The following is a 27723-nucleotide window of genomic DNA, read 5'->3' as shown; positions in this document are numbered from 1 at the left end:
AATTTACTTACCGATAATTCTATTTCTCGTAGTCCGTAGTGGATGCTGGGCGCCCATCCCAAGTGCGGATTGTCTGCAATACTTGTACATAGTTGCTGTTACAAAAATCGGGTTTTTGTTGTTGTGAGCCATCTTTTCAGAGGCTCCGCTGTTATCATGCTGTTAACTGGGTTCAGATCACAGGTTGTACGGTGTGATTGGTGTGGCTGGTATGAGTCTTACCCGGGATTCAAAATCCTTCCTTATTGTGTACGCTCGTCCGGGCACAGTATCCTAACTGAGGCTTGGAGGAGAGTCATAGGGGGAGGAGCCAGTGCACACCAGGTAGTCCTAAAGCTTTACTTTTGTGCCCAGTCTCCTGCGGAGCCGCTATTCCCCATGGTCCTTACGGAGTTCCCAGCATCCACTACGGACTACGAGAAATAGAATTATCGGTAAGTAAATTCTTATTTTGTTTTTCATGGTAACTTTTAATGTTTTATTTGTTGTTTTACTTAACATACAGTATCTACTCTGTTGTGTTTGACTAGCATATTATCAGAGGGAACCGACCAATTAAGACTGAGATGGCGCATCAGTTGTATGTGCTACAGGTGCTTACCTTTAATCTCCTAGAGGAACGAATGATGACCAAAATGGACCCAAATGACCAGGTGACACAAATCACTTTCTATGCCTTGCAGCAATTGCTATTGAATGATGAATGACCCGGAATGAAAGTCTTGTTGTACTTTTTCTCTTTTATTTCTTATGTAAAAAGGGAAAGGGCCCATTTCTCTCTATCCCCAGGAACCATATGACATCTTAGGGGGACATGGGTCTTCAGAGACTATTATGCAAAGCCAGGGTTCCCTTTTAATACTCAACCTTGAGGTGGGGCGGTAATGCTGGTGGTCGGGATTCCGAAGGTCAGCATACCGACTCCGGGATCCTCGCTGCCAGAATACCGGCAGGGACAAGTTCAATGGACACCCATGAGTGGGAATAGCCCCTACTAGCTGGCATTCCGGCTGTATGCATTGTCTACGGTTGGGTTCAACTACATCCCCTTAACCTTTCCCTAAAGAGAGGGTGTTGGACATGGGGAGAATGATGGCATGCCTTCCACCACCAACAAATGTGGGGGGGGGGGGGGCAAAACTGATGAAACAAGGGAACGCTAGTGCAAATTATTGGTGCTAATAAATGTGGGCCATAAAATGCCAGTCATTCAGCTGGATTTATAAAAATTGCCCTTGCAGTGGCCAAAAGGCACCAGAGGCACATAGCACCTCAACCTTCAGACGACCAGCCTGTTGTCCACAGGATCAGGTGATGGTCTAGTACTTTTGGGGGCTCTACTACATACATTGAGATCTAAACCTAAGAAGCCTGGTACCTAACTTTATTGTGTGTATAACAACATGTGCCAACATGATAGCAGTTGGTGTTCTAGCCTACTAATAATGTTCCTCTATTTATTTAGGCTCAGAGAGACATTATATTTGAGCTAAGAAGAATTGCATTTGATGCGGAGTCTGATGGCAGCGGTGTGTCTGGTACTGGTACTGAGAAACGCAAAGCTATGTACAGCAAAGACTACAAGATGTTGGGGTTCACTGTGAGTGTTCTAGCTAACTTACACATTTTTATTATACTCTGTTTTTAATGATCTGTAGGTGATTATCAGAGCCCTATCTGACAACACCCTTTTTTTTTTTTTTTTAACACCGAACAGAATGCTTGGTATTTTATAAATGACTGCGGTTGTGTCATCTATAAATAATTATTTACTCTGCAACTTCATGTTCCTGTTTTTGCTGCTATATATTAGAATGTTGAAGTAACATTGTCATGTTACCATGGTTACTATAGCAATATACAGAAAGCGCATATCTTTGCATGTTAAATCCTAGGCTGTAGAGACTATACAATGCAAAGGCATGCTTCATACAGTAGAAAATTTAAAATCCTATTTTTGTTTTTCCTTACAGAAGTAATATGGCATAGTTAAATTACGAAGAGTACCAATACTGGTCTTTATAGCACATTTTTGTCATATTGCCTATGGGATATAGCTTATACAGTAAATTCACCCCTTCCTCCACTCATTATGTCACCACCTGGTTGGCACATAACAGCTAAGCTAAAGTTACATCTGTTTCAGAACCACGTGAACCCTGCTATGGATTTCATTCAGACACCACCTGGTATGCTGGCTCTTGATAATATGCTGTACCTGGCAAAGTTTCATCAAGACAACTACGTACGGGTGAGTTCTTGTAGGACCATGCATGTGCACATTGTATCTTTTTATTAAAGTGTTCTTTTAATCTTACACTTTCATTATGATCCATACAAATGTATTTACCATTATTTTTATTTTGGTAAAAATGACCCCTATTAATGTGAAACCAGTGGCAACATTTATGTTCTCATACCACGTACAACTTTTTGCAGATTGTGCTGGAGAATAGTAGTAGAGAAGACAAACATGAATGTCCATTTGGACGCAGTGCCATTGAACTGACCAAGATGTTATGTGAGATTCTGCAGGTTGGAGAACTGCGTAAGGAAACTTATCTTCACTTGTGCACTTGTCATTTATTCGTGGGTGACACAGTGGTTAGCATTGCTGCATCACAGAGCTGGGGCATTGGGTTACATTCTGACCAGGGAACTATCTGTGTGGTGCATTGTATAATCCTCCCATCTTTATGTCCTTTTTTCTGGTTGCTTCAGTTTTTTTTCCACTCCAAAAATATAATGTTTGTGTGTATGTCTCTTTGTTTAGTGGACAAAGTATACTGTAGGGACTGAAGTGAATTCTCTACAAAGTGCTGCATAATATTTTAGTGCTATATAAATATATAAATAGACTTACCATACTATCTCTTTAGACCAGGACGCTCATGGGTTACACAGGTTCTGTGACTATTTAAAACCAGCTCAAATGAGTATCCACATAATAGCTCGACAGTCAACATTTTTATGTGTCCTGTCCCGTGTCGACCTTTTTCATGTGTCAACCATGTCAGTGTCGACCAACAGTGGTTGACTGATTGACTGTTGACCCATTGATCCATAGCCCTGAAATATAGACTTGAAGTCAGCCAGCCACAGCACCTAGGTAATTCATTAGTATCTCAGTTTAAAGGGATAGTATGGTAAGCCTATATATAAAAATATATAATCTATGAAGGTGGTTCAATAAGTAAGGTAACAGGACCCCTCACATGTGTAATGTTCTCTATTTCATTCTTATTTCTCTCCAGACCAAAGCAGGTAGACCACTGCTTCCCCTCACGACCATTAGACTGCGCCTCATTTCAGTCATAGAGTCCCAACATCAGTTGTAACATGGCAGGGTTAGCAGACACATTGTCAAACATTAAGATGTTATCAGATTTCTGCGTCTAAAGGGCACGAGCAGCTGCATTCAGTGCCAACTTGTCGAAATCTACGGTGATAACATCATGTTGCGGAAACAGGTTTGAGTTAGGTGGACTGTCTTTGATAACGGCAGGACAGATGTGCAAGATGAGCAGCAATCCAGCCGGCCAAGCACATCCACCACAGGCAGTGCACCAAACCCAAGCCTGTTTCCATGATGTGACTTTATCACCGTACACCTTGACAAGTTGGCAATGAACTTCAGCTGCTGATGTGCCCTTTAGACGCAGAAATCTGATCACACTACGCACCTCAGTGTTTGACCACGTTTCCACCAGCCTCACCATCTTACAACTGATACTGGGACAGTATGACTGATATGAGACGCCATCTAATGTGAGAGGAAACAGTAGTCTGTCTGCTCTGGCCTGGCGGGAAATTAGAATGAAATAGAGTGCATTACACACGTGAGAGGTCTTGTTACCTTACTTACTGAACCACCCTCATATATAATAGTAGCTGACTCCTAATTGCTATAATAGTGCATTGATGGTCCTTCCGTCTTTTTGTCACACAGCTAATGAAGGCCGGAATGATTACCACCCTATGTTCTTCACTCATGAAAGGTCATTTGAGGAATTCTTCTGTATCTGCATCCAGTTGCTTAACAAGACCTGGAAAGAGATGCGAGCCACTGCTGAGGACTTTAACAAGGTTTGTGGACTTGAACAGTAAGATGGGTAAATTACATATTTGTGAAATGTTATCTAGCTCCACGGTAATGTCATTGTTCACATGACATTACTTCAGATTAAATAATTATCGCTCCAGCTAAAAGACTGATCTAGGAAATAATATGGACATTTGAGGAAATTATAGTCATGCCATTAATAAAGGTGTATTAAGTGGAAAATAATAACTGCAAAACTTTAAGGTAGACTTTCTTTTTTCTTTTAAATGTCAGTGTCTGGAAACTTCTAAATATTATATGGCCCTACTATTGGTCTGACGTTCCCATATATCTGAACTTATAGAACTTCCATCTTTCTCTTGGAAATTTCACTGAATCCAGACTGTGGACATAAATTAAAACTAATTTGTTGACACTTGCCAATCAGATTGTTGCTATCTTTTCCTTAGTATGGGCTACAAAATGAAAGCAAACGTGGTTGGTTGGGGGAGGATACTGATGCCGGAATACCGGCTCACAGGGCCTATTCCCACTCGTGGGTGTCCACGACACCCAAAGAGTGAGACTAGATCCTGTGACGAGCCACCAAGCCCCAAGGGGTCCTGTAGCGCTCGCCCTGTGGCCGGCATTCTTGTGGGCAGGATGCGGCTGTCGGGATACTGACAGCTGGCATCCTGCCTGCTGGAAATATGTATGTATTCTGTTGGTTGATATGGGTTCTAGTACATTTGTGCACATTGCATCAGATGTTAACTAAATCATTGTCCTTTTTCTCACAATTTGTATCTCAGGTGATGCAGGTGGTAAAGGAGCAGATTACCCGTGCTCTCCCCTCAAAACCCAACTCTTTGGAGCAGCTGAAAAACAAGCTGCGCAGTTTGAGTTACACTGAAATCCTCCGGCTTCGTCAGTCTGAGAGGTTGAGTCAGGACGACTTCCAGTCTCCACCTATTGTGTGCGTAATGGGCTTTCTTATTTGTCATCCCTATTTCAGAGTATATATATATCTTCCATAGTGCTCGTACAGCTAACACATAAACCCACTGTTCAGGGGAATATTTATGTGTCCTTTATTTTCCCTTGTCATAACTGCAACCTATTTTTGTGCTCATTCAGTGAACTGCGGGAGAAAATTCAACCTGAGATTCTGGAATTAATTAAACAGCAACGATTAAACCGCTTATGTGAAGGAAGCAGCTTCCGCAAGATTGGCAACCGCAGGAGGCAAGGTGACCACTTTGGTGTTGGGGAGAAAGATATTGAGTTTAAATTGTACTTTTCTTTAAATTTACAATTTGTTGGGTGTTTGGCTTATGGTTCTTTCCTTTCAGAGAGGTTTTGGTTCTGCCGCCTGGCCCTAAATCATAAGGTTTTGCACTATGGAGATCTAGAGGATAATGTACAAGGGGAGGTGCCATATGAATCCCTGCAGGAAAAGAGTAAGTAATCATAACTTCCTCTTGTAGCATCATTTTTATTGGCCTTCTTTTCATGCTGCTTCAACACTAGGGGCCTATTTTATTAAAGAACGTGGAATGTGCACAGCAAAATGCCCTGATTTGTACCAGTGTGCTGGACACATCAAGGTGCACACTTCCTCTCTGCACTCAGGAAGTGCCCTAATATCTGTAGAGAAGAGCACTGTGCAAGTCTCATATCGGGGTTCAGCATGCTGCCATTAGTAGACCTTTCCCTAAATTAGCCTCCTGAAGCTTCATTCAAGGCTTCAATTATTCATCACACTGAGGGAATATTGGGTTTGTCCCTATACATCTGACACTTTGTGTGTATTTGTGTAGCATTGAGAACATACAGTAGATCAGAGATGCAAAATAGGTCCTATAAAAAGAATAGGATGTGTCCCAAAGGCCGAAAGCTGTGAGCTGTTGTGAAGTCCTTCTTCCGAGTGGAGATGACCGTTCCCCTCTGCACAGTAAAAATGGCGCTATAAATGCATTCTACGCCCCTTTATCTCATTTTGCTAACTTCATTTTTGCTCCTAGGCAAACACCTCCATGCTGCTGTACAAACCTATGCACTTTGGTGAAAACTAGATGTCCTTTTGCTTACTGTGCATGAGGATATATTGCACATTGGATGGTTTGTACAAGGTGTTCTCTGTATTTTTGGTAACCCTCTGCTTTCCTCCTAGTTCCGGTGGCTGATATAAAGGCTGTGCTGACAGGAAAGGACTGTCCCCACATGAAGGAGAAGAGCGCTCTGAAACAAAACAAGGTTTCTGGAGATGTCTGTACAATGCTTTATACTCCTATCTCTCTCCAAAGCACCCTCACCCTGTTTTTCTCTGTCTCCTTTATGTAGGAGGTGTTGGAGTTAGCGTTCTCTATATTATATGATCCAGATGAGACTCTCAACTTCATTGCACCAAATAAGTATGAGGTAAAGGTTGTTTGGTTACTACGTGGCATTATATAACCTCATTCGCCTGTTTCTGTGTATATTCTATCATGGACTTAGTGAGTCAGACTGTGGACTTGATAGGGGTAGAAGATGTTGCCTGCTCTAATGGATGATGGGCATGGTTTGGGGGGATTTTATAGCCAAATATGTGCTAAGAGCATGCGTCTCATTATAAGCCCAAATACACACATTTTCTTTTCTGAGTAAAAACATACAAAGGCTGTATTTCCAGTAACAGCCACTGTTGGCTGGAGAGCTGCAGAGACCATCATACACACATCTGAAGGTGGATGGATTTGGCCATAGCATTTTCTTTCAGTGGGAAGCCTTTTACACCTTACCAGCACATTTTATACATGAAAGTGCATTTATAGGCACACTCCTACCTTGTAAAGAGATTTCAAATGTGCAGTAGTAACACATGTGAAGAATACAATCCAGATGTCACCTAATTCTCTAGATTTATTTAATTACCAATCCTGAATCTGTGACGTGTATGAATGGTGGTTTAAAGTGTCCGTAAGCAGGAAGTGACAGTTTTAGTGTATCCATTGTGTACATTTCCAGCTGCTTTTGCAAAAATAGAAGAATTCCCATTATCCAGGGGCATTCCAAAATTTGTGGATGCGTACATCAGGCAAATAAATAAAACTGTGTTTATGGGATTCAGGGGTTTTCCAGACAGTAGAAGACCTCCAGTGTGACATTTTGCTTGTAATGTCTGATCTGCTTAAAAGTAACATTTCAAAATATTGAGTGTACTACTTTCACAAACCGTAAGCTTTGGCTTATGCAGACTGACTACTACCTGCAAACATCACAAGTCGCAATGGTGATCCAAGGGACTTGGAACTCGCAGATGCATGCAGGAGGTGTCGATCTCCTACAGACGCCTCCTGCTGCATGTCAATTTTATTTGCATGGACTTGCTCAACCGCTTCCCTATGACTGAGCAATTCCTTACAAACATGAGTTAGGCCCTGTGTTTCTCCCGCAGGGTCCACAGGTTATCCACAGAATAACAATGGGATATGATGGAGCGACAGCGGATTTGCACCAATCAGTCAAAGCTTTCCGGCCTCCCAGCATGCAACGGGCATGTCCATATATACCCGGCCCCTGGCTCAGGCAAATCAGATTTTTGTTTGGTGCGGCAGGAGCCGGACCATGGTCAGAGGGCTGCTGTTTCTTTAGCAGTCCCCAGCTTTCTTATTTTATTTTTATAGTCCTATTATTTTTTGAGTGTTCCTTCTAAACAGCGTCTTATATGCATATTGGAAAGAGTCGCTCCAACAACTCTCCACCGGTTCGCGACAACGCTTATCCACGAGTACAGTGCTGTTTCGGCAGGCGTCTGTGTTGGATTTACTAGCAGGTCCATCAGACGTTACCAGGCTGTGGTCGGAGCACAGAGGGAAGGGAAGGCATCGGTTTCGCGTAGCATGATGGAATACGGACACAGCCGTACTGTTTTGGGAGGAGACTACCAAACTAGCTGACGCGCCGCCACCACGGGTGCTCCAGCGCTAGGCCTTAGGGATCTTAGGCACCAGGAAGAGCATGAGGCCGCGATCCCTAGGGTTGATGTCAGCAGTGGGGAGTCAGACGCTCTCCTCGCCCCCGGTTCATGACCAGTTTCCGCCGAGTCTCCCGCCATGAACTGTTTCCTCGCTTCCGTCTCAGACGCTACTAGCTACACTAGGAGACGAGGGGACCCGGTCACAGCATAGGCGGCTGTGTGACTGGGTCGGATGAATATCATTTAAAGATTACAGTCACAAAATTGTGTAGTACACTGTGGAAGTGCTGATTATTTATCATGTAAAAGAGCGGCAAAGGTGAGGACACTCATATTATGTTTGTTTTACAAAAGCTGTATTGTCCTCTCATGATCTGGTTCAGGATGGTTCATGTGCATAGCGTTTAGCTTCAGCAGAAATACAAGGCAGATGCAGGTACAAATGTATCCTCCTTGGGCTATCTCTGCACACATTTTATCCAATAAGCTGAATGGATAATCTCTTCAGAATCCTCTACCAGGTAGAGCCTTTACATGCAGATCCACCTATGGTGCATTACTCCCAGCAGCAGCTTCTCAGAGCAATGGTAAGTAAAAGCTTCACATTCACAGGCTACATATTGTTGAATTCATCGGAAGATGAAAGTCCAATTTATTCTTCTTCATTATACAAAGAATAGGTAGGTCTCAGCTGGAATATAGCTGAGCTAAATAAAGCATTGAGGGAGCCTGGTTAAAAACCTAGGCACCTGTATTTGAACATCCTATAAAACCTGAGTTTCCTGAGTCACATCAGCTGAAAGAAATCAGGGAAGAGGTGGGGGCTATGCCCAAATAAAAGTTAAAATCCTAAGAAATTGAATTCTAATTACCTTCTTCCAGTTGGGGATGTTTAAAAAGAGGTGGCTACTAAAGTAGTTATGCAAGTGATCTACTTTATCTTTGTTTTCCCTCTCTAGGGCAGTCATAGGGCCAAGCCTTGGTTTTGGCTTAAATGGCAAAGACAGTAGTTGTCTGGGCTAATGCAATTGAAGGAGAGAATCTTTGCAATAAAGGCAAAGTTCTCATATAGTTCAATGATCCTGGAGAAGCATCAATAGATTTGGGCATTATTTCCTCCAGGGCATTAGCCCCAATCATATCAGCACGCATAGCGGTTTCTCTATCGTCCTAAGTGGATGCTGGGGTTCCTGAAAGGACCATGGGGAATAGCGGCTCCGCAGGAGACAGGGCACAAAAGTAAAGCTTTTACAGGTCAGGTGGTGTGTACTGGCTCCTCCCCCTATGACCCTCCTCCAGACTCCAGTTAGATTTTTGTGCCCGGCCGAGAAGGGTGCAATTCTAGGTGGCTCTCATAAAGAGCTGCTTAGAGAGTTTAGCTTAGGTTTTTTTATTTTACAGTGATTCCTGCTGGCAACAGGATCACTGCAACGAGGGACAGAGGGGAGAAGAAGTGAACTCACCTGCGTGCAGGATGGATTGGCTTCTTGGCTACTGGACATGAAGCTCCAGAGGGACGATCACAGGTACAGCCTGGATGGTCACCGGAGCCACGCCGCCGGCCCCCTCACAGATGCTGAAGCAAGAAGAGGTCCAGAATCGGCGGCTGAAGACTCCTGCAGTCTTCTTAAGGTAGCGCACAGCACTGCAGCTGTGCGCCATTTTCCTCTCAGCACACTTCACACGGCAGTCACTGAGGGTGCAGGGCGCTGGGGGGGGGGCGCCCTGGGAGGCAAATGAAAACCTTTAAAAAGGCTAAAAATACCTCACATATAGCCCCAGAGGCTATATGGAGATATTTACCCCTGCCTAAATGTACTAAATAGCGGGAGACGAGCCCGCCGGAAAAGGGGCGGGGCCTATCTCCTCAGCACACGGCGCCATTTTCTGTCACAGCTCCGCTGGTCAGGAAGGCTCCCAGGTCTCTCCCCTGCACTGCACTACAGAAACAGGGTATAACAGAGAGGGGGGGCAAAATAAATGGCAATATATTAATATAAAAGCAGCTATAAGGGAGCACTTAATCATAAGGCTATCCCTGTCATATATAGCGCTTTTTGGTGTGTGCTGGCAGACTCTCCCTCTGTCTCCCCAAAGGGCTAGTGGGTCCTGTCTTCGTATAGAGCATTCCCTGTGTGTCTGCTGTGTGTCGGTACGTGTGTGTCGACATGTATGAGGACGTTATTGGTGTGGAGGCGGAGCAATTGCCAAATATGAGGATGTCACCTCCTAGGGGGTCGACACCAGAATGGATGCCTTTATTTGTGGAATTACGGGATAGCGTCAACTCGCTTAAGCAGTCGTTGCCGACATGAGGCGGCCGGACACTCAATTAGTGCCTGTCCAGGCGCCTCAAACACCGTCAGGGGCTGTAAAACGTCCCTTGCCTCAGTCGGTCGACACAGACCCAGACACAGGCACTGATTCCGGTGGTGAAGGTGACGAATCAACCGTATTTTCCAGTAGGGCCACACGTTATATGATTTTGGCAATAAAGGAGATGTTACATTTAGCTGATACTACAGGTACCACTAAACAGGGTATTATGTGGGGTGTGAAAAAACTACCAGTAGTTTTTACCGAATCAGAAGAATTAAATGACGTGTGTGATGAAGCGTGGGGTGCCCCGATAAAAAACTGCTAATTTCAAAGAAGTTATTGGCTTTATACCCTTTCCCGCCAGAGGTTAGGGAGCGCTGGGAAACACCTCCTAGGGTGGACAAAGCGCTAACACGCTTATCAAAACAAGTGGCGTTACCCTCTCCTGAGACGGCCGCACTTAAAGATCCATCAGATAGGAGGATGGAAAATATCCAAAAAGGTATATACACACATGCAGGTGTTATACTACGACCAGCTATTGCGACTGCCTGGATGTGCAGTGCTGGGGTAGTGTGGTCAGAGTCCCTGATCGAAAATATTGATACCCTGGACAGGGACAATATTTTACTGTCGTTAGAACAAATAAAGGATGCATTTCTTTATATGCGTGATGCACAGAGAGATATCTGCACACTGGCATCACGGGTAAGTGCTATGTCCATTTCGGCCAGAAGAGCTTTATGGACACGACAGTGGACAGGCGATGCGTAGAGGAGTTATTTGGGGTCGGTCTATCGGATTTGGTGGCCACGGCTACGGCCGGGAAATCCACCTTTCTACCTCAAGTCACTCCCCAACAGAAAAAGGCACCGACCTTTCAACCGCAGCCCTTTCGTTCCTTTAAAAATAAGAGAGCAAAGGGCTATTCATATCTGCCACGAGGCAGAGGACGAGGGAAGAGACAGCAACAGGCAGCTCCTTCCCAGGAACAGAAGCCCTCCCCGGCTTCTACAAAAGCCTCAGCATGACGCTGGGGCTTCGCAAGCGGACTCGGTGGCGGTAGGCGGTCGTCTCAAGAATTACAGCGCGCAGTGGGCTCACTCGCAGGTAAATCCCTGGATCCTGCAGATAATATCTCAGGGGTACAGGTTGAAATTAGAGACAGAGCCACCTCGCCGTTTCCTGAAGTCTGCTTTACCAACGTCCCCCTCAGAAAGGGAGACGGTTTTGGAAGCCATTCACAAGCTGTATTCTCAGCAGGTGATAGTCAAGGTACCTCTTCTACAACAAGGGAAGGGGTATTATTCCACTCTTTTTGTGGTACCGAAGCCGGATGGCTCGGTAAGGCCTATTCTAAATCTGAAGTCCTTGAACCTGTACATAAAGAAGTTCAAGTTCAAGATGGAGTCACTCAGAGCAGTGATAGCGAACCTGGAAGAAGGGGACTTTATGGTATCCTTGGACATCACGGATGCGTATCTCCACGTTCCAATTACCCCTCACACCAGGGGTACCTCAGGTTCGTTGTACAAAACTGTCACTATCAGTTTCAGACGCTGCCGTTTGGTTTGTCCACGGCACCTCGGGTCTTTACAAAGGTAATGGCCGAGATAATATTTCTTCTTCGAAGAAAAGGCGTATTAATTATCCCATACTTGGACGATCTCCTAATAAGGGCAAGGTCCAGAGAACAGCTAGAGATGGGTTTAGCACTATCTCAAGAGGTGCTAAAGCAGCACGGATGGATTCTGAATATTCCAAAATCCAAATTAATGCCGACAACTCGTCTGCTGTTCCTGGGGATGATTCTGGACACAGTTCAGAAAAAGGTTTTTCTTCCCGAAGAAAAAGCCAAGGAGTTATCTGACCTGGTCAGGAACCTCCTAAAACCAGGAAAGGTGTCTGTACATCAATGCACAAGAGTCCTGGGAAAAAATGGTAGCTTCTTACGAAGCAATCCCTTTCGGCAGATTCCATGCAAAGGGATCTGTTGGACAAATGGTCAGGGTCGCATCTTCAGATGCACCTGCGGATAACCCTGTCGCCGAGGACAAGGGTATCCCTTCTGTGGTGGTTGCAGGAGGCTCATCTATTGGAGGGCCGCAGATTCGGCATGCAGGATTGGATCCTGGTGACCACGGATGCCAGCCTGAGAGGCTGGGGAGCAGTCACACAGGGAAGAAATTTCCAGGGAGTGTGGTCGAGCCTGAAAAAGTCTCTTCACATAAGCATTCTGGAACTAAGAGCAATCTACAATGCTCTAAGCCAGGCGGAACCTCTGCTTCAAGGAAGACCGGTGTTGATCCAGTCGGACAACATCACGGCAGTCGCCCATGTAAACAGACAGGGCGGCACAAGAAGCAGGAGGGCAATGGCAGAAGCTGCCAGGATCCTTCGCTGGGCGGAGAATCACGTGATAGCACTGTCATCCCGGGCGTGGACAACTGGGAAGCAGACTTCCTCAGCAGACACGACCTTCACCCGGGAGAGTGGGGACTTCATCCCGAAGTTTTCCACATGCTATTAAACCGTTGGGTAAAACCAATGGTGGACATGATGGCGTCTCGCCTCAACAAAACACTGGACAGGTATTGCGCCAGGTCAAGAGATCCGCAGGCAATAGCTGTGGACGCGCTGGTAACACCTTGGGTGTACCAGTCGGTATATGTGTTTCCTCCTCTGCCTCTCATACCAAAGGTATTGAGGACTATACGGCAAAGAGGAGTAAGACTAGTGGCTCCGGATTGGCCAAGAAGGACTTGGTACCCGGAACTTCAAGAGATGGTCACGGACGATCCGTGGTCTCTACTTCTGAGAAGGGACCTGCTTCAGCAGGGTCCTTGTCTTTTTCAAGACTTACCGCGGCTGCGTTTGACGGCATGGCGTTTGAATGCCAGATCCTAAAAGGAAAAGGCATTCCAGAAGAAGTCATTCCTACCTTGATAAAGGCAAGGAAGGAAGTCACCGCGAAGCATTATCGCCGTATTTGGCGAAAATATGTTGCGTGGTGCGAGCAGCGGAGTGCTCCGATGGAGGAATTTCAACTGGGTCGTTTTCCTACATTTCCTGCAATCAGGATTGTCTATGGGTCTCAAATTGGGATCTATTAAGGTTCAAATTTCGGCCCTATCAATATTCTTCCAAAAAAGAATTGGCCTCAGTCCCTGAGGTCCAGATTTTTATCAAAGGAGTACTGCATATACAGCCTCCTGTGGTGCCTAAGGTGGCACCGTGGGATCTAAATGTAGTTTTAGATTTCCTCAAATCCAATTGGTTTGAACCACTAAAGACTGTGGATTTGAAATATCTCACATGGAAAGTGACTATGTTACTGGCCCTGGCTTCGGCCGGGAGAGTATCTGAACTGGCGGCTTTGTTTTATAAAAGCCCTTATTTAATTTTCCATTCGACATAGGGCAGAGCTGCGGACGCGTCCGCATTTTCTCCCTAAGGTGGTATCAGCGTTTCACCTGAACCAGCCTATTGCAGTGCCTGCGGCTACAGACGACTTGAAGGACTCCAAGTTGTTGGACGTTGTCAGAGCCTTAAAAATATACATTTAAAGGACGGCTGGAGTCAGAAAATCTGACTCGCTGTTTATACTGTATGCACCCAACAAGTTGGGTGCACCTGCTTCTAAGCAGTCGATTGCTCGTTGGATTTGTAACAAAATTCAACTTGTACATTCTGTGGCAGGCCTGCCACAGCCTAAATCTGTTAAGGCCCATTCCGCAAGGAAGGTGGGCTCATCTTGGGCGGCTGCCCGAGGGGTCTCGGCATTACAACTCTGCCGAGCAGCTACGTGGTCAGGGGAGAACACGTTTGTAAATTTTTACAAATTTGATACCCTGGCAAAGGAGGACCTGGAGTTCTCTCATTCGGTGCTGCAGAGTCATCCGCACTCTCCCGCCCGTTTGGGAGCTTTGGTATAATCCCCATGGTCCTTTCAGGAACCCCAGCATCCACTTAGGACGATAGAGAAAATAAGAATTTACTTACCGATAATTCTATTTCTCGGAGTCCGTAGTGGATGCTGGGCGCCCATCCCAAGTGCGGATTATCTGCAATACTTGTACATAGTTATTGTTAACTAATTCGGGTTATTGTTTAGGAAGCCATTTTCAGAGGCTCCTCTGTTATCATACTGTTAACTGGGTTTAGATCACAAGTTGTACGGTGTGATTGGTGTGGCTGGTATGAGTCTTACCCGGGATTCAAAATCCTCCCTTATTGTGTACGCTCGTCCGGGCACAGTACCTAACTGGAGTCTGGAGGAGGGTCATAGGGGGAGGAGCCAGTACACACCACCTGACCTGTAAAAGCTTTACTTTTGTGCCCTGTCTCCTGCGGAGCCGCTATTCCCCATGGTCCTTTCAGGAACCCCAGCATCCACTACGGACTCCGAGAAATAGAATTATCGGTAAGTAAATTCTTATTTTTGGCTGGAAGGTGGAAGCCGATTCAGAATTTAGGAAAGGTTCGGAATCATTGCCTTTCTGGAAAGTTTTTCTTTGGTAAAGAATTAAAATATTCTGAAATCAGGAGCAGACTCCAAAAAGGTCAACTTTTTTCCACATACAGTTTTAAACTTAAAGTTCTCCTTTTTGGCCCCTGGGTTTGATTCCTAGGAGGACTAATAAGGCATGGGGCTGCCAAACGTCTGGTTGGATCTACAGCTATACCACACTGGATAGGCCCAATCTCATCTGAGTTTGGAAGATAAGCAGTGTTGAGCCTGGTTGATACTCGGATACGAGACCATCTGGACAGGTGCTGTAGAAAGATAATCCATCAGTAGCATGGTATGGGCCTCTGCCTGGGGACCCCAGGCTGGGGGGAGGCCGATTTCTTCAGGCATACAGTTCTGACACAGTACTAGGTATGTTTTCGCCTCCACAGCCATCTCGGGTAGAGACGAAGGACAAGGCTTACAAGAAGCAGTTCAGAAATTGCTTCAGCAGGAATAGTCATTCCAATTCCTCTTACAAACGAGGACAAAGTTTTTACCCCAACCTGGTAAAATCAGAAGCCAAACGGGTCATTTCGGCCTATGCTCAATCTCAAAATGCTGAACAAATACATTTGGAACCTCGGTTGCACTTGCAATCGTTATGTTCCTTATGCTTGGCATAGAGCCAGGGGATTAAGGCTACCCCTGGATTTACAGGATGCTTACCTTCAGGTGCTATATCACTGTCCATCAGTGTTATTTAAGGGTTTGCTATCTTCCAACAGCATTTTTTTTTTTAGTTCTAGGACTTACCTTTTCGGTTAGCCTGACTATTAAACATATGAAGGTGAGCACATCTTATCTCTGCTAGCAGCGGTTAAGAATTTCTCAGACCTAGACGATCCTGGCACGCAGGGATTACCCTTACGTCTTCTGCAACAGACAATAACCTGTATGCAGAGGCACACGTGAATCAATAATGAACCATTAAGTGTCTCCAGTTCTGTCACATTGGATGATTCACTTGGGAGCTGTACTGGATCAGGTCTGCAAGAAGTAATTTTTACCTTGCAACAAAATATCCAGGGTGTAGTCTAGGATTCAAGTTTTTGTTACACAGTCAAACGGATCCATTCACGCAACAAAGACGGGTGATGGGTTTGATGGTATCTACATCAACAGAGTGAAGTATGCACAATTCCACTCACCGTCTCTGCAGCGTCTGAATTTTACCAAATACAATCTACAGTCACACCACACTAAATGTGCCCAATCTCATTGGATCGTGAAAGATGGGCAGTGTTGTCCGGGTTGGTACTTGGAGAAACCACCTGGGAATACAAGGTGCTGGAGGTAATTATGGAAGGCTTCACATAATTCTGACACAGAGGAACAGTCTCAGGAAGGTTGTGTTCCCAAAGACGTAGGTTGTATGCCAATTAAAGGTGAAACCTTGGGCCACATCTAGGCCATCGGTGTAGGCACAGGAGAGTCTTCAAGGAAAACTAGTCCAGTGCCGTGCGGACTATGCGCGTACCTCAACATCAGGAAGGAACTCGCAGCCGAAAAGTGATGAAAAAGGTAAAGTACATACTAAGATGGGCAGAACTTCATCATTCAAGCGGGTCCGCTATTTTCATTCTGGGAATCCTAAATGGGGAAGCGGACTTTTTCAAATTGACACACCATTCAGGAAAATGAACGGGCTCTACACCCGGAGGGTTCCGGATTTCGGTGAACTAGAGGTGTTTGCCAGAGATATATCTCATGGAGTTTTTGTTGGAACAACAAAATGCTCACATAGAGGTCAAAAACAATGGATCCCAGAGTGATCTTTGTGGATGTCTTATCGGTGAGATGAGATTTTCTTCTGGTTTTTATGTTTTTCCAATCACCCTATTACCAGGGTGGTGAGAAAGCTAAACAGGAAAACCAGCAGAGAATGGCAATGGATACTCCATTTCTCTTACGTCCTAGAGGATGCTGGGGACTCCGTAAGGACCATGGGGTATAGACGGGCTCCGCAGGAGATATGGTCACTCTAAAGAACTTTTAGTATGGGTGTGCACTGGTTCCTCCCTCTATGCCCCTCCTCCAGACCTCCGTTAGATTCCGTGCCCAGAGGAGAATGGGTGCACTACAGGGGAGCTCTACTGAGTTTCTCTGATAAAAGAATTTTGTTAGGTTTTTTATTTTCAGGGAGCACTGCTGGCAACAGGCTCCCTGCATCGTGGGACTGAGGGGAGAGAAGCAGACCTACTTAAATGATAGGCTCTGCTTCTTAGGCTACTGGACACCATTAGCTCCAGAGGGATCGGAACGCAGGTCTCCCCCTGCCGTTCGTCTGAGCCGCGCCGCCGTCCTCCTTACAGAGCCGGAAGATAGAAGCCAGGTGAGTATAAGAAGAAAGAACCAAAGACAGAAATGCACCCACACCAATTCGCGCTATATGTGAGGCAGCAATAAACAGAGTAACCCCTTGGGTGTTTATCCTAACCCAAAAACAATACAAATATAGAAAAAATGGGGTAACCCCTTCTCTGCGCCTCCTAATAAAATTAATACCATATATTTCTACTTAACTTATGGATGGGTGGAGCTCTCTCAATCTGCTAACTTCTTCTTAATTAATGAGAGATGTGGTGTCCAGATAGATAAACATGTAAAAATAGAAAAGAGCAATCTAGTGTAGCATAATTTACAAGCGATATCAGTCATATAACTTTATCAACCTGTGATTCACTCATAACAGATAAGCATGCATTTCTTAAAAACAGGTTTTTTAATAATAAAAATTTGTCATAAAATATCCAGGCAAGGATGCCTTGAAAAAGATCAGAACCACTGATTGAAGCGCGTTGGCTGATGAGAGGGACAGAACGGCGACCTGACCAGACGAGGAGAAGACAGGTGATCCATTCTTGGAGCTGAAATCTTCCCCGGGGATTTTTTGGAACATCTATTGGTTTCGTTTATGTGCACCTTATACTCCGTAAATCTGGTAGGAAGCCACCCTCATAAATGTTCGTATGGATGTAGCATCTGTGGATTATTCATCATTTCCGTGCCTGGATATTTTATGACAAATTTTTATTATTAAAAAACCTGCGGCTTTACAGGGCTGAAAAAGAGGGGGGGGGGGGGGGGGGGGCACATTTTGGCGCAGTGAGTGTATTACACGATTGACATAATATAAAAGCGCTATATCTGGGAATTGTTTCCAATGTCAGTTGGCGCTAGGTGTGTGTTGGCATACTCTCTCTCTGTCTCTCCAAAGGGCCTTGTTGGGGACCTGTCCCCTTATAGATAGATCCCTGTGTGTGTGAGGGTGTCGGTACGCGTGTGTCGACATGTCTGAAGCGGAAGGCTCATCCAAGGAGGAGGTGGAGCAGATGATTGTGGTGTCTCCGTCGGCAACGCCGACTCATGATTGGTATGATATGTGGAATATTTTAAATGCTAATGTGACCTTATTACATAAGAGAATGGACAAAGCTGAGTCCAAGGAAACGGCAGAGAGTCAATCCGCGGATTTGGCTGGGTCACAGGGCCCGTCAGGGTCTCAAAAGCGTCCCTTATCACAAATAGTAGACACTGATACCGACACGGATTCTGACTCCAGTGTCGACTATGATGAGGCAAGGTTGCACCCTAAAGTGACCAAAAGTATTCATTATATGATTATGGCAATAAAAGATGTTTTGCATATTACAGATGACCCCTCTGTTCCTGACACGAGGGTACACATGTTTAAGGAGAAGAAACCTGAGGTAACGTTTCCCCCATCTCATGAACTGAACTAATTATTTGAAAAAGCTTGGGAAACTCCAGACAAAAAACTGCAGATTCCCAAGAGAATCCTTATGGCGTATCCTTTCCCTGCACCCAGGGTGGACAAGGCATTAATGCGTCTGTCCAAGAAGGTGGCGCTACCGTCTCCAGACACCGCGGCCCTTAAGGATCCTGCGGATCGTAGACAGGAGACTACCTTAATGTCTATTTATGCACATACAGGGGCTTTACTCAGGCCGGCAATAGCATCGGCATGGGTCTGTAGCGCTGTTGCAGCATGGACAGATATCTTGTTGGCTGACATGGATACCATGGACAAGGATGCCATAGTCCTGACCTTAGGCCACATTAAGGACGCAGTCTTGTATATGAGAGACGCTCAAAGAGACGTGGGGCTGCTTGGTTCCAGAGCCAACGCCATGGCAGTTTCGGCAAGGCGAGCTCTGTGGGGCCGCCAACGGTCGGGTGATGTCGACTCAAAAAAGCATATGGAGGGTTTACCTTACAAGGGTGAAGTTTTGTTTGGGGATGGTCTCGCGGACCTGGTTTCCACAGCTACCGCGGGTAAATCTACTTTTTTGCCTTTTGTTCCCCCACAGCAAAAGAAAACCCCACAATATCAGATGCAGTCCTTTCGGTCGCATAAGTCCAGAAGAGGTCGGGGCTCCTCTTTCCTCGCCAGAGGTAAGGGTTAGAGGTAAGAGAACACCTGCTTCGGCTAGTTCCCAGGAGCAGAAGTCTTCCCCGGCTTCTGCTAATTCCACTGCATGACGCTGGGGCTCCACGGAGGGAGTCCGCACCGGTGGGGGCACGTCTTCGACTCTTCAGCCAGGTCTGGGTCCTATCGGGCGTGGATCCTTGGGCGTTGGAAATTGTATCCCAAGGTTACAAACTGGAGTTCGAAGAGGTGCCCCCTCGCCGATTTCTCAAGTCGGCTTTGCCAACTTCTTCCCCGGAGAGGGGAGTGGTGTTAGATGCAATTCATAAGCTGTGTCAACAGCAAGTGATTGTCATGGTTCCCCTAGGCCAACAGGGAAAAGGGTACTATTCAACAATGTTTGTGGTCCCGAAGCCGGATGGTTCGGTCAGACCAATTTTGAATCTAAAATCACTAAACCTATACTTGGAAAAAGTTCAAATTCAAGATGGAATCACTCCGGACTGTGATGTCCAGTCTGGAAGCAGAGGATTTTATGGTGTCGCTGGACGTGAAGGATGCCTACCTTCATTTCCTCTTCATCAAGAATACCTACGTTTCGTGGTACAGGACTGTCATTACCAGTTTCAGACGTTGCCGTTTGGGCTTTCCACGGGCCCGAGGATTTTCACCAAGGTAATGGCAGAAATGATGGTGCTCCTGCGCAAGCAGGGTGTCACAATTATCCCGTACTTGGACGATCTCCTGATAAAGGCGAGATCAAGGGATCAATTGCTGAAAAGCGTGTCACTCTCCCTGAGAGTGTTACATCAACACAGTTGGATTCTCAATCTGCCAAAGTCACAGTTGCTTCCAACGACTCGACTTTCATTCCTAGGTATGATTCTGGACACGGAACAGAAGAGGGTTTTTCTACCAATAGAAAAAGCCCAGGACATCCAGAACATGGTCAGGGACCTGCTAAAACCAAAGAGTGTCGGTGCATCAATGCACTCGAGTTCTGAGAAAAATGGGGGCAGCCTACGAGGCCATACCCTTCGGCAGGTTCCATGCGAGGACGTTTCAGTGGGACCTTCTCGATAAATGGTTGGGATCCCATCTACACCTTCATCAAAAGATAAGCCTGTCCCCCAGGGCCAGGGTGTCTCTCCTGTGGTGGCTGCAGAGTGCTCACCTTCTAGAGGATCGCAGGTTTGGCGTTCAAGACTGGGTTCTGGTGACCACGGACGCGAGCCTCCGAGGATGGGGAGCAGTCACAAAAGGAAGACATTTTCAGGGAATATGGTCAAGCCAGGAGACTTATCTACACATCAACGTACTGGAATTGAGGGCCATATACAACGGCCTTCGACAAGCGGAATATCTTCTTCGCGACCTACCGGTTCTGATTCAAGCAGACAACATCACAGCATTGGCTCATGTAAACCGCCAAGGCGGGACAAGGAGCAGAGTGGCAATGGCGGAAGCCACAAGAATTCTGCGCTGGGCAGAAAATCACGTAAGTGTTCTGTCAGCAGTCTTCATACCGGGAGTGGACAACTGGGAAGCAGTCTTCCTCAGCAGACACGATCTCCATCCAGGAGAGTGGGGACTTCATCAAGAGGTCTTTGCAGAGATAGCAAGTCTTTGGGGACTTCATCAAATAGACATGATGGTGTCACGCCTCAACAAAAAGCTTCGGAGGTATTGTGCCAGGTCAAGGGACCCTCAGGCAGTAGCGGTAGACGCCCTAGTGACACCATGGGTGTTTCAGTCGGTCTATGTGTTCCCTCCTCTTCCTCTCATCTCAAAAGTGTTGAGAATCATAAGAGAGTACAAGCGATACTCGTGGTTCCAGATTGGCCTCGAAGGGCATGGTATTCGGATCTTCAGGAAATGCTCACGGAAGATCCGTGGCCTCTTCCTCTCAGGGAAGACCTGTTACAGCAGGGGCCTTGCTTGTTCCAAGACTTACCGTGGTTGCGTTTGACGGCATGGCGGTTGAACACCGAATCCTAGCAGAGAGAGGTATTCCGGAGGGAGTTATCCCTACTCTGATAAAGGCTAGGAAGGAGGTAACGGCGAAGGATTATCACCGTATCTGGAGGAAGTATGTATCTTGGTGTGAAACCAAGAATGCTCCTACGGAAGATTTCCATCTGGGCCGTTTTCTCCACTTCCTACAGAGAGGAGTGGATATGGGCCTAAAATTAGGCTCCATTAAGGTACAGATTTCGGCCCTATCTATATTTTTTCAAAAAGAATTGGCTTCTCTCCCAGAAGTCCAAACTTTTGTGAAGGGAGTGCTGCACATCCAGACTCCTTTTGTGCCACCAGTGGCGCCATGGGACCTTAACGTGGTGTTACAGTTCCTTAAGTCACACTGGTTTGAATCTCTTCAAACGGTGGAATTAAAATTTCTCACCTGGAAGGTGGTTATGTTATTAGCCTTGGCATCTGCACAGCGGGTGTCTGAGTTGGTGGCCTTGTCTCACAAGAGCCCCTACTTGATTTTTCATGTCTATAGAGCAGAGTTGAGGACTCGTCCTCAATTTCTGCCTAAGGTGGTCTCTTCTCTTCATTTGAACCAACCTATTGTGGTGCCTGTGGCTACAGGTGACGTGGAGGACTCCCAAGTCCCTGGATATGGTCAGGGCCTTGAAAATGTACGTAGCCAGGACGGCTAGGGTTAGGAAAACAGAGGCTCTGTTTGTCCTGTATGCAGCCAACAAAATTGGTGCGCCTGCTTCTAAGCAGACTATTGCTCGCTGGATCTGTAACACGATTTAGCAGGCTCATTCTACGGCTGGATTGCCGGTACCTAATTCGGTAAAGGCCCATTCCACTAGGAAGGTGGGCTCTTCATGGGCGGCTGCCCGAGGCGTCTCGGCATTGCAGTTGTGCCGAGCTGCTACTTGGTCGGGTTCACACACTTTTGCTAAATTCTACAAGTTTGATACCCTGGCTGATGAGGACCTTGCGTTTGCTCAATCGGTGCTGCAGAGTCATCCGCACTCTCCCGCCCGGTTTGGAGCTTTGGTACAAACCCCATGGTCCTTACGGAGTCCCCAGCATCCTCTAGGACGTAAGAGAAAATAAGATTTTAAACCTACCGGTAAATCTTTTTCTTCTAGTCCGTAGAGGATGCTGGGCGCCCCGTCCCAGTGCGGACTAAATCTGCAAGACTTGTATATAGTTGTTGCTTACATAAGGGTTATGTTACAGTTGGAATCGGTCTTTGAGTGATACTGTTTTTTTCATTCATACTGTTAACTGGTTGCATATATTCTAAGTTATATGGTATGATTGGTGTGGGCTGGTATGAATCTTGCCCTTAGATTTACAAAATCCTTTCCTCGTATTGTCCATCTCCTCTGGGCACAGTTTCTCTAACTGAGGTCTAGAGGAGGTGCATAGAGGGAGGAGCCAGTGCACACCCATACTAAAAGTTCTTTAGAGTGCCCATATCTCCTGCGGAGCCCGTCTATACCCCATGGGTAACCCCATTTTTTTCTGCTCTCCCAAGGTCCAGAACTACTGACGCAGGGTCCTGGTTATCACAAACATCTGGATCTACGGTCCTTGATGGCATGGCCTTCATACATTTATCCTGAAGGTGATTTAAACAAGAGGTCAGAACGAGGAACCCTTCCTTAGCTCGCCTTTATCACCAAATATGGCAAGCCTATGTTCAGGCTTGCAGTGAGGTTGGATCTTAGATCTTTCAGAGTTCTGGGGTCTTAGCATACTTTCGGGCACGAATGGATAAAGTTTTGAAGGTGGCTCCCTTGGACAAGCAAGGGTTGGCATTGACTGTAGGGTTCCAAAAATAAATGACTTACAGGATGTGTGTACTTTTTTCCAGGTTATGCGGCGCATTCAGACTGGTTATTCCTCCTACAGTGCGGTGGGACTGGTGTTAGTCCATAAAGCCCTTCATGTTGCCCAATTTGAACCATTGGTTAAATTGGATCATAAATGTGTTTTCTACTGACTAAAGTGTCAGCTAGAGGAATATCAGACTTAGGGGCATGGTCATGTTGTTCCCCATTTCTGATCTTTTATCCACATAAACCAGTTCTCATAACTAGGTTTGGGTATATTTCCAAGGTGATCACTAAGTTCCTCCTTAACGAGGAAAATGTTGTCCCTGTTTTTCAGGTTCCAGGCTTTGCTGCAGGAGATGCATCACTAGACGTGATCCGTGCATAAGGGATCTACGTGTAATATACCAGAGCCATCAAGAAAGAGATTCCCTCTTCATTCGCTATGGATTTCACAAGAGAGGATGGCAGGCTGGTAAGCAGATGCTGGCAAGATAGCTTTAGAGGATGATTTCAGAAGCATATTCTCTAAGCTTATCTCCCTATTCTGGCTAATGTCTCTGTTCATTCTACCCATATGGTCGGTCCTTTTGGGGTAGCACAATGTGGTGCCTAAACAGAACAGGGTTGTAAGGCAGCCATATGGTCTGCCGTTTACACATTCAATAGACATTATGCTTTGGATACCTCCTATGCATCAGGAGCATCCCCACCTCTAAACTGCTTTGGGAAATCCCATTGTTATCCTGTGAATAACCTGTGTACCCTGCCGGATAAATATACGTTATGGTAAGAACTTACCATTGATAACAGTATTTCTCCTAAGTACACAGGTTCCACAGGGATCCCACCCTGACGCACCTGATTTGAGGATCCTTTTTACTCACTAACATCTTCCTTCTTGTACGGAAGGGTGTGCATGTGTGTTCTTCTTGCCTGATTTGGGTTCTACATGATGCTGCTGGCTTCTGCTTTGGAATACAACTGATTTGCCTGAGCCAGGGGGCGGGGATATATGGACGGGCCCGTTGCATGCTGGGAGGCCGGAAAGCTTTGACTGATTAGTGCAAATCCGCTGTCGCTCCATCATATCCCATTGTTATCCTGTGGAACCTGTGGACTTAGGAGAAATACTGTTATCAACGGTAAGTTCTTACCATAACGTATATTTCCACACTGACAAGGTGCACGTACTGTAGGCAATTTGAGTTATTTATCATTATGGGATACGGTCGTTAGGTCGACAGTCATTAGGTCAACCACTGAAGGTCAACATGTGCATTAGGTCGACATGTACTAGGTCGACGGGTCAAAAGGTCGACATGAGTATTTCAAAAATGTTCCCACTTTTTGGACTTTTTCATACTTTACGATCCACGTGGACTACAATTGGGAACGGTAACCTGTGCCGAGCGGAGCGAGGCACCTTGCCCGAAGAAAACGACACAAAAAAGTCCATAAACTCATATATCGACCTTTTCACCTGTCGACCTAGTACATGTCGACCTAATGCTCATGTCGACCTTCAGTGATCGACCTAATGACTGTTGACCTAAGTTGAGTCGACCCATACCCATCAGTATTACGCTATATTTTACATGGAGGTTTTTTTTTTTTCTCTTTTGAACACAGTGAGTTCTACATGATTCCTAAAGAAAGAGGTAGAATCCAGAGTCATGATTGTTTTAGATAAACAAGTTTGTTGTTTTTATGGTTCGAGTGGAAACGTGTGGGGTTTTTTTGTTTGGATTTTTTTTTTATAGTTATTGAAGTTACAACACTATTAGGTCCTATCTCTCACACTTAATTTTCAAGGACTATTACTACAACAACTTCTGGATTTTTTTTATATACCGCCTTCTACCGTGCATACAGCTTGGCTAGTTACTTACCATATGTGTCATTCTTCTGACCTCTGAAGTGCTGCTTATCTGAGATAAACATTTAATGTGTGTACCACCTTATTGTCTTCCTCTAAGTATTGCATCTGGATTGACGGTGTGAATGCCCTACTGGGGAGAGAGATGAGCAGTGAGCTAACCCGCAGCGACATGGACACTTTGCTCAGTATGGAGATGAAGCTGCGCCTGCTGGATCTGGAGAACATACAGATTCCGGAGGTGCCTCCTCCTATCCCCAAAGAGCCCAGTAGTTATGACTTTGTCTATCATTATGGCTGATTTGCAGCACAGCATGGAGGACATGCACACCCACTAACCTGGGCAGAGACCTCTCATTAACCATCTGTATAACGAATCAAGGTCTGCTCTGAGGGGGCTATTGTAATCCAGATCTGTGCCCACCACTCAACTACAGGCCCCATCTCCAGCAGAGCTTCCCGTTGGATGGATGTTTGCAGTAGCTCTGTAAAATAAGAGCAGGACTTGCTGAGCTGTAAAGGGTCACAGTTCTCACCTGCCAGCTGCTACTTTTCCTCCTCCTCTTCTTTAAAGGTTTAACTTTTTACTAGGTACTAGAGGAGGCTGCGTATACTATCGTCAATAGCCCTAAAGGGTTCAAATCCGTTTTAAATCCATTTTTGCCTTAAATGTTTAGATTGCTTTTCCAATGGGAGTGCTGCACGTTGCATATACTCCATTCAGAGCATGGAGAACAGCACTCGGTCACAGCATTGTGCACCGTGCTCTGCTACAAAGCACAATCCATTCTCTCTGGTCTCCTGTTACCAGGGAACGTTTCTCGTCTAATTACAAAAGCGGTTTCTGTTTCAGCAGAGCTAGTCTTTACCTCCCCTGTACATAGGGGTTGGTGAACCTGACATATATTAATGTTTTTCCTCCTTAAATGTGGTACACCTCTCATCCCTTGCAACTGTAAATGTCAATGGGATGGGGCATTTGAATGTTAGAGAGTTTACAAGGTACAGGAGGCTGATATCCAAAATAATATGTAATGTTACTAATAAATAATTGACTGACTCAGTGGTTTACATATGTGTGTGTGTTTATGTTATACTCGTATGTGATGGGAGGCATTAAGGAGACTACCTACCTGTTTGAGTGATACATGTGCCATAGTTGTATACACAGATGACCATCCTGTATCCCACTTTAAACATAACAGGTAATTAATGTATAATAAATCCAGCATTACAACTTTATTTCCAAACTGCTCACCACAGCTAAGGAGCAGCTGTGAGCAGACTTGAGAGGGGACTTTTTAGGTACTTACTGGATTAGTGCAATAGACACGAGGGCCAAGAACATATAAGCCAGAGGGATAAGAGCTGCTCCTCCAAATGTAGTACTTCTGTGATTATATATATATATGGGTGTGGTTCATCAAATCGACAGTGTTTAGGTCGACCACTATAGGTCGACAGTCACTAGGTCGACAGGGTTTCTAGGTCGACATGTTCTAGGTCGACAGGTCTAAAGGTCGACATGAGGATTTTTTTTTTTGGTGTCATTTTCTTCGTAGAGTGACCGGGATCCCAAATTAGTGCACCGCGTCCCCTCGCATGGCTCGCTTCGCTCGCCATGCTTCGGGCATGGTGCCTTCGCTTCGCTCGGCACACTTTACCGTTCCAATCGTAGTCCACGTGGATCGTTAAGTATGAAAAAATTCAAAAAAAGTGAAAAACTCATGTCGACCTTTAGACCTGTCGACCTAGAAACCCTGTCGACCTTCCATCCATGTCGACCTAGTGACTGTCGACCTATAGTGGTTGACCTAAACATTGTCGACCTAGACACTGTCGATCTTCAGACTGGATCCCATATATATATATATATATATATATCAAGCTACAATTATTGCAAGCATGTATAAAAGAGGTGTGAGGTAATGCTTTTATATGGAATGTACATTGAAAGTGCCTTAAGGTAGGGGTTCTCAACCCTAATCCTGAAGTACCACCAACAGGCCATGCTTTGAGGATTTCTTTAAACATGCACAGGTGAAATAATCTATTTTGCTGGGTCAGTAATTATCCCACCTGCTTCCACAGGCAGAATCATCAAAACATGACGTGAGTGGTAGTTGGGGTTTTTCGTTAAGAATCTCCTGGCTTATAGTGATTTCCCTATGGATTCTTTTAGGTGAAATTTTACTAAAGAATCTGTTTGGCAGCAGTTTGTATCCGTCACCCATCACTGGTGGTCTTGAGCATTTGACATTCTGATTAACTCCCGAAACATGTATGTATGTGTATGGTGTTAGTAGGGCATTTATATAAGCCAACATATATTGTAGGATTTGTACTGCCTTTTCCACTCATACAAGACAGTGAGTGATAGCATACAAACTCCACACAGATAGGGCCCAGTGCTGTGAAGCAGGTATCTGGAGCTGCACTTTTTTCCTATACAGCTCTGTGCAAGTTATTTTTCTGATCTGTGAGTCTGGATGCAGCGCCTTTCATTAAAGACAAAATCTTTAATAAGAAGAATAAAAGTGATAAGCTCCTGAAACGTTTATAGAAATCATTTGTGAGTTATTTGTTGGTTTTATAAATTTGAAACCTTGCATTTTGCATATTGGTAATGATTGACACACAGGGCCTGATTTACATGAGGTTGGAGTTGCTATCGCAGCTGCTCTCATGGAAACAACAGTGATAGGATCAGTATGGTAATGGAGTAGGAGACGTCACACCTCCTGCTCCAATACTAATCTGAACTGTTTCATAAAACGCAGTATCGGATGAACTGAAACACCATCGGCCGGCTGCGT

The 27723-nt window shown here is 45.4% G+C and overlaps 1 protein-coding gene across 6 annotated transcripts in view; it reads left to right on the top strand.

Annotated features, from left to right (window-relative positions):
* Nucleotides 1-25978, top strand: part of ELMO2 (engulfment and cell motility 2) — a 158861-nt gene extending 132883 nt beyond the window's left edge. For all 6 annotated transcript variants that reach the window (XM_063960514.1, XM_063960510.1, XM_063960512.1 and 3 more), the window contains 11 exons: nucleotides 531-653; nucleotides 1466-1600; nucleotides 2147-2251; nucleotides 2440-2548; nucleotides 3950-4086; nucleotides 4855-5018; nucleotides 5180-5292; nucleotides 5395-5502; nucleotides 6216-6298; nucleotides 6386-6463; nucleotides 25008-25978. In XM_063960514.1, coding sequence (XP_063816584.1) covers nucleotides 531-653; nucleotides 1466-1600; nucleotides 2147-2251; nucleotides 2440-2548; nucleotides 3950-4086; nucleotides 4855-5018; nucleotides 5180-5292; nucleotides 5395-5502; nucleotides 6216-6298; nucleotides 6386-6463; nucleotides 25008-25208 — 1356 coding nt within the window. In that variant the 3' untranslated portion in view covers nucleotides 25209-25978. The remainder of the gene's footprint in view (nucleotides 1-530; nucleotides 654-1465; nucleotides 1601-2146; nucleotides 2252-2439; nucleotides 2549-3949; nucleotides 4087-4854; nucleotides 5019-5179; nucleotides 5293-5394; nucleotides 5503-6215; nucleotides 6299-6385; nucleotides 6464-25007) is intronic.
* The last annotated feature ends 1745 nt before the right edge of the window (nucleotides 25979-27723 follow it).

This window comes from Pseudophryne corroboree, chromosome 3 (assembly GCF_028390025.1).
Source record: "Pseudophryne corroboree isolate aPseCor3 chromosome 3, aPseCor3.hap2, whole genome shotgun sequence".
In the NCBI taxonomy this organism is placed as follows: Eukaryota; Metazoa; Chordata; class Amphibia; order Anura; family Myobatrachidae; genus Pseudophryne; species Pseudophryne corroboree.
The sequence above is the reverse complement of the archived record's forward strand: the minus strand, read 5'-3'. Positions and strand labels throughout refer to the sequence as shown.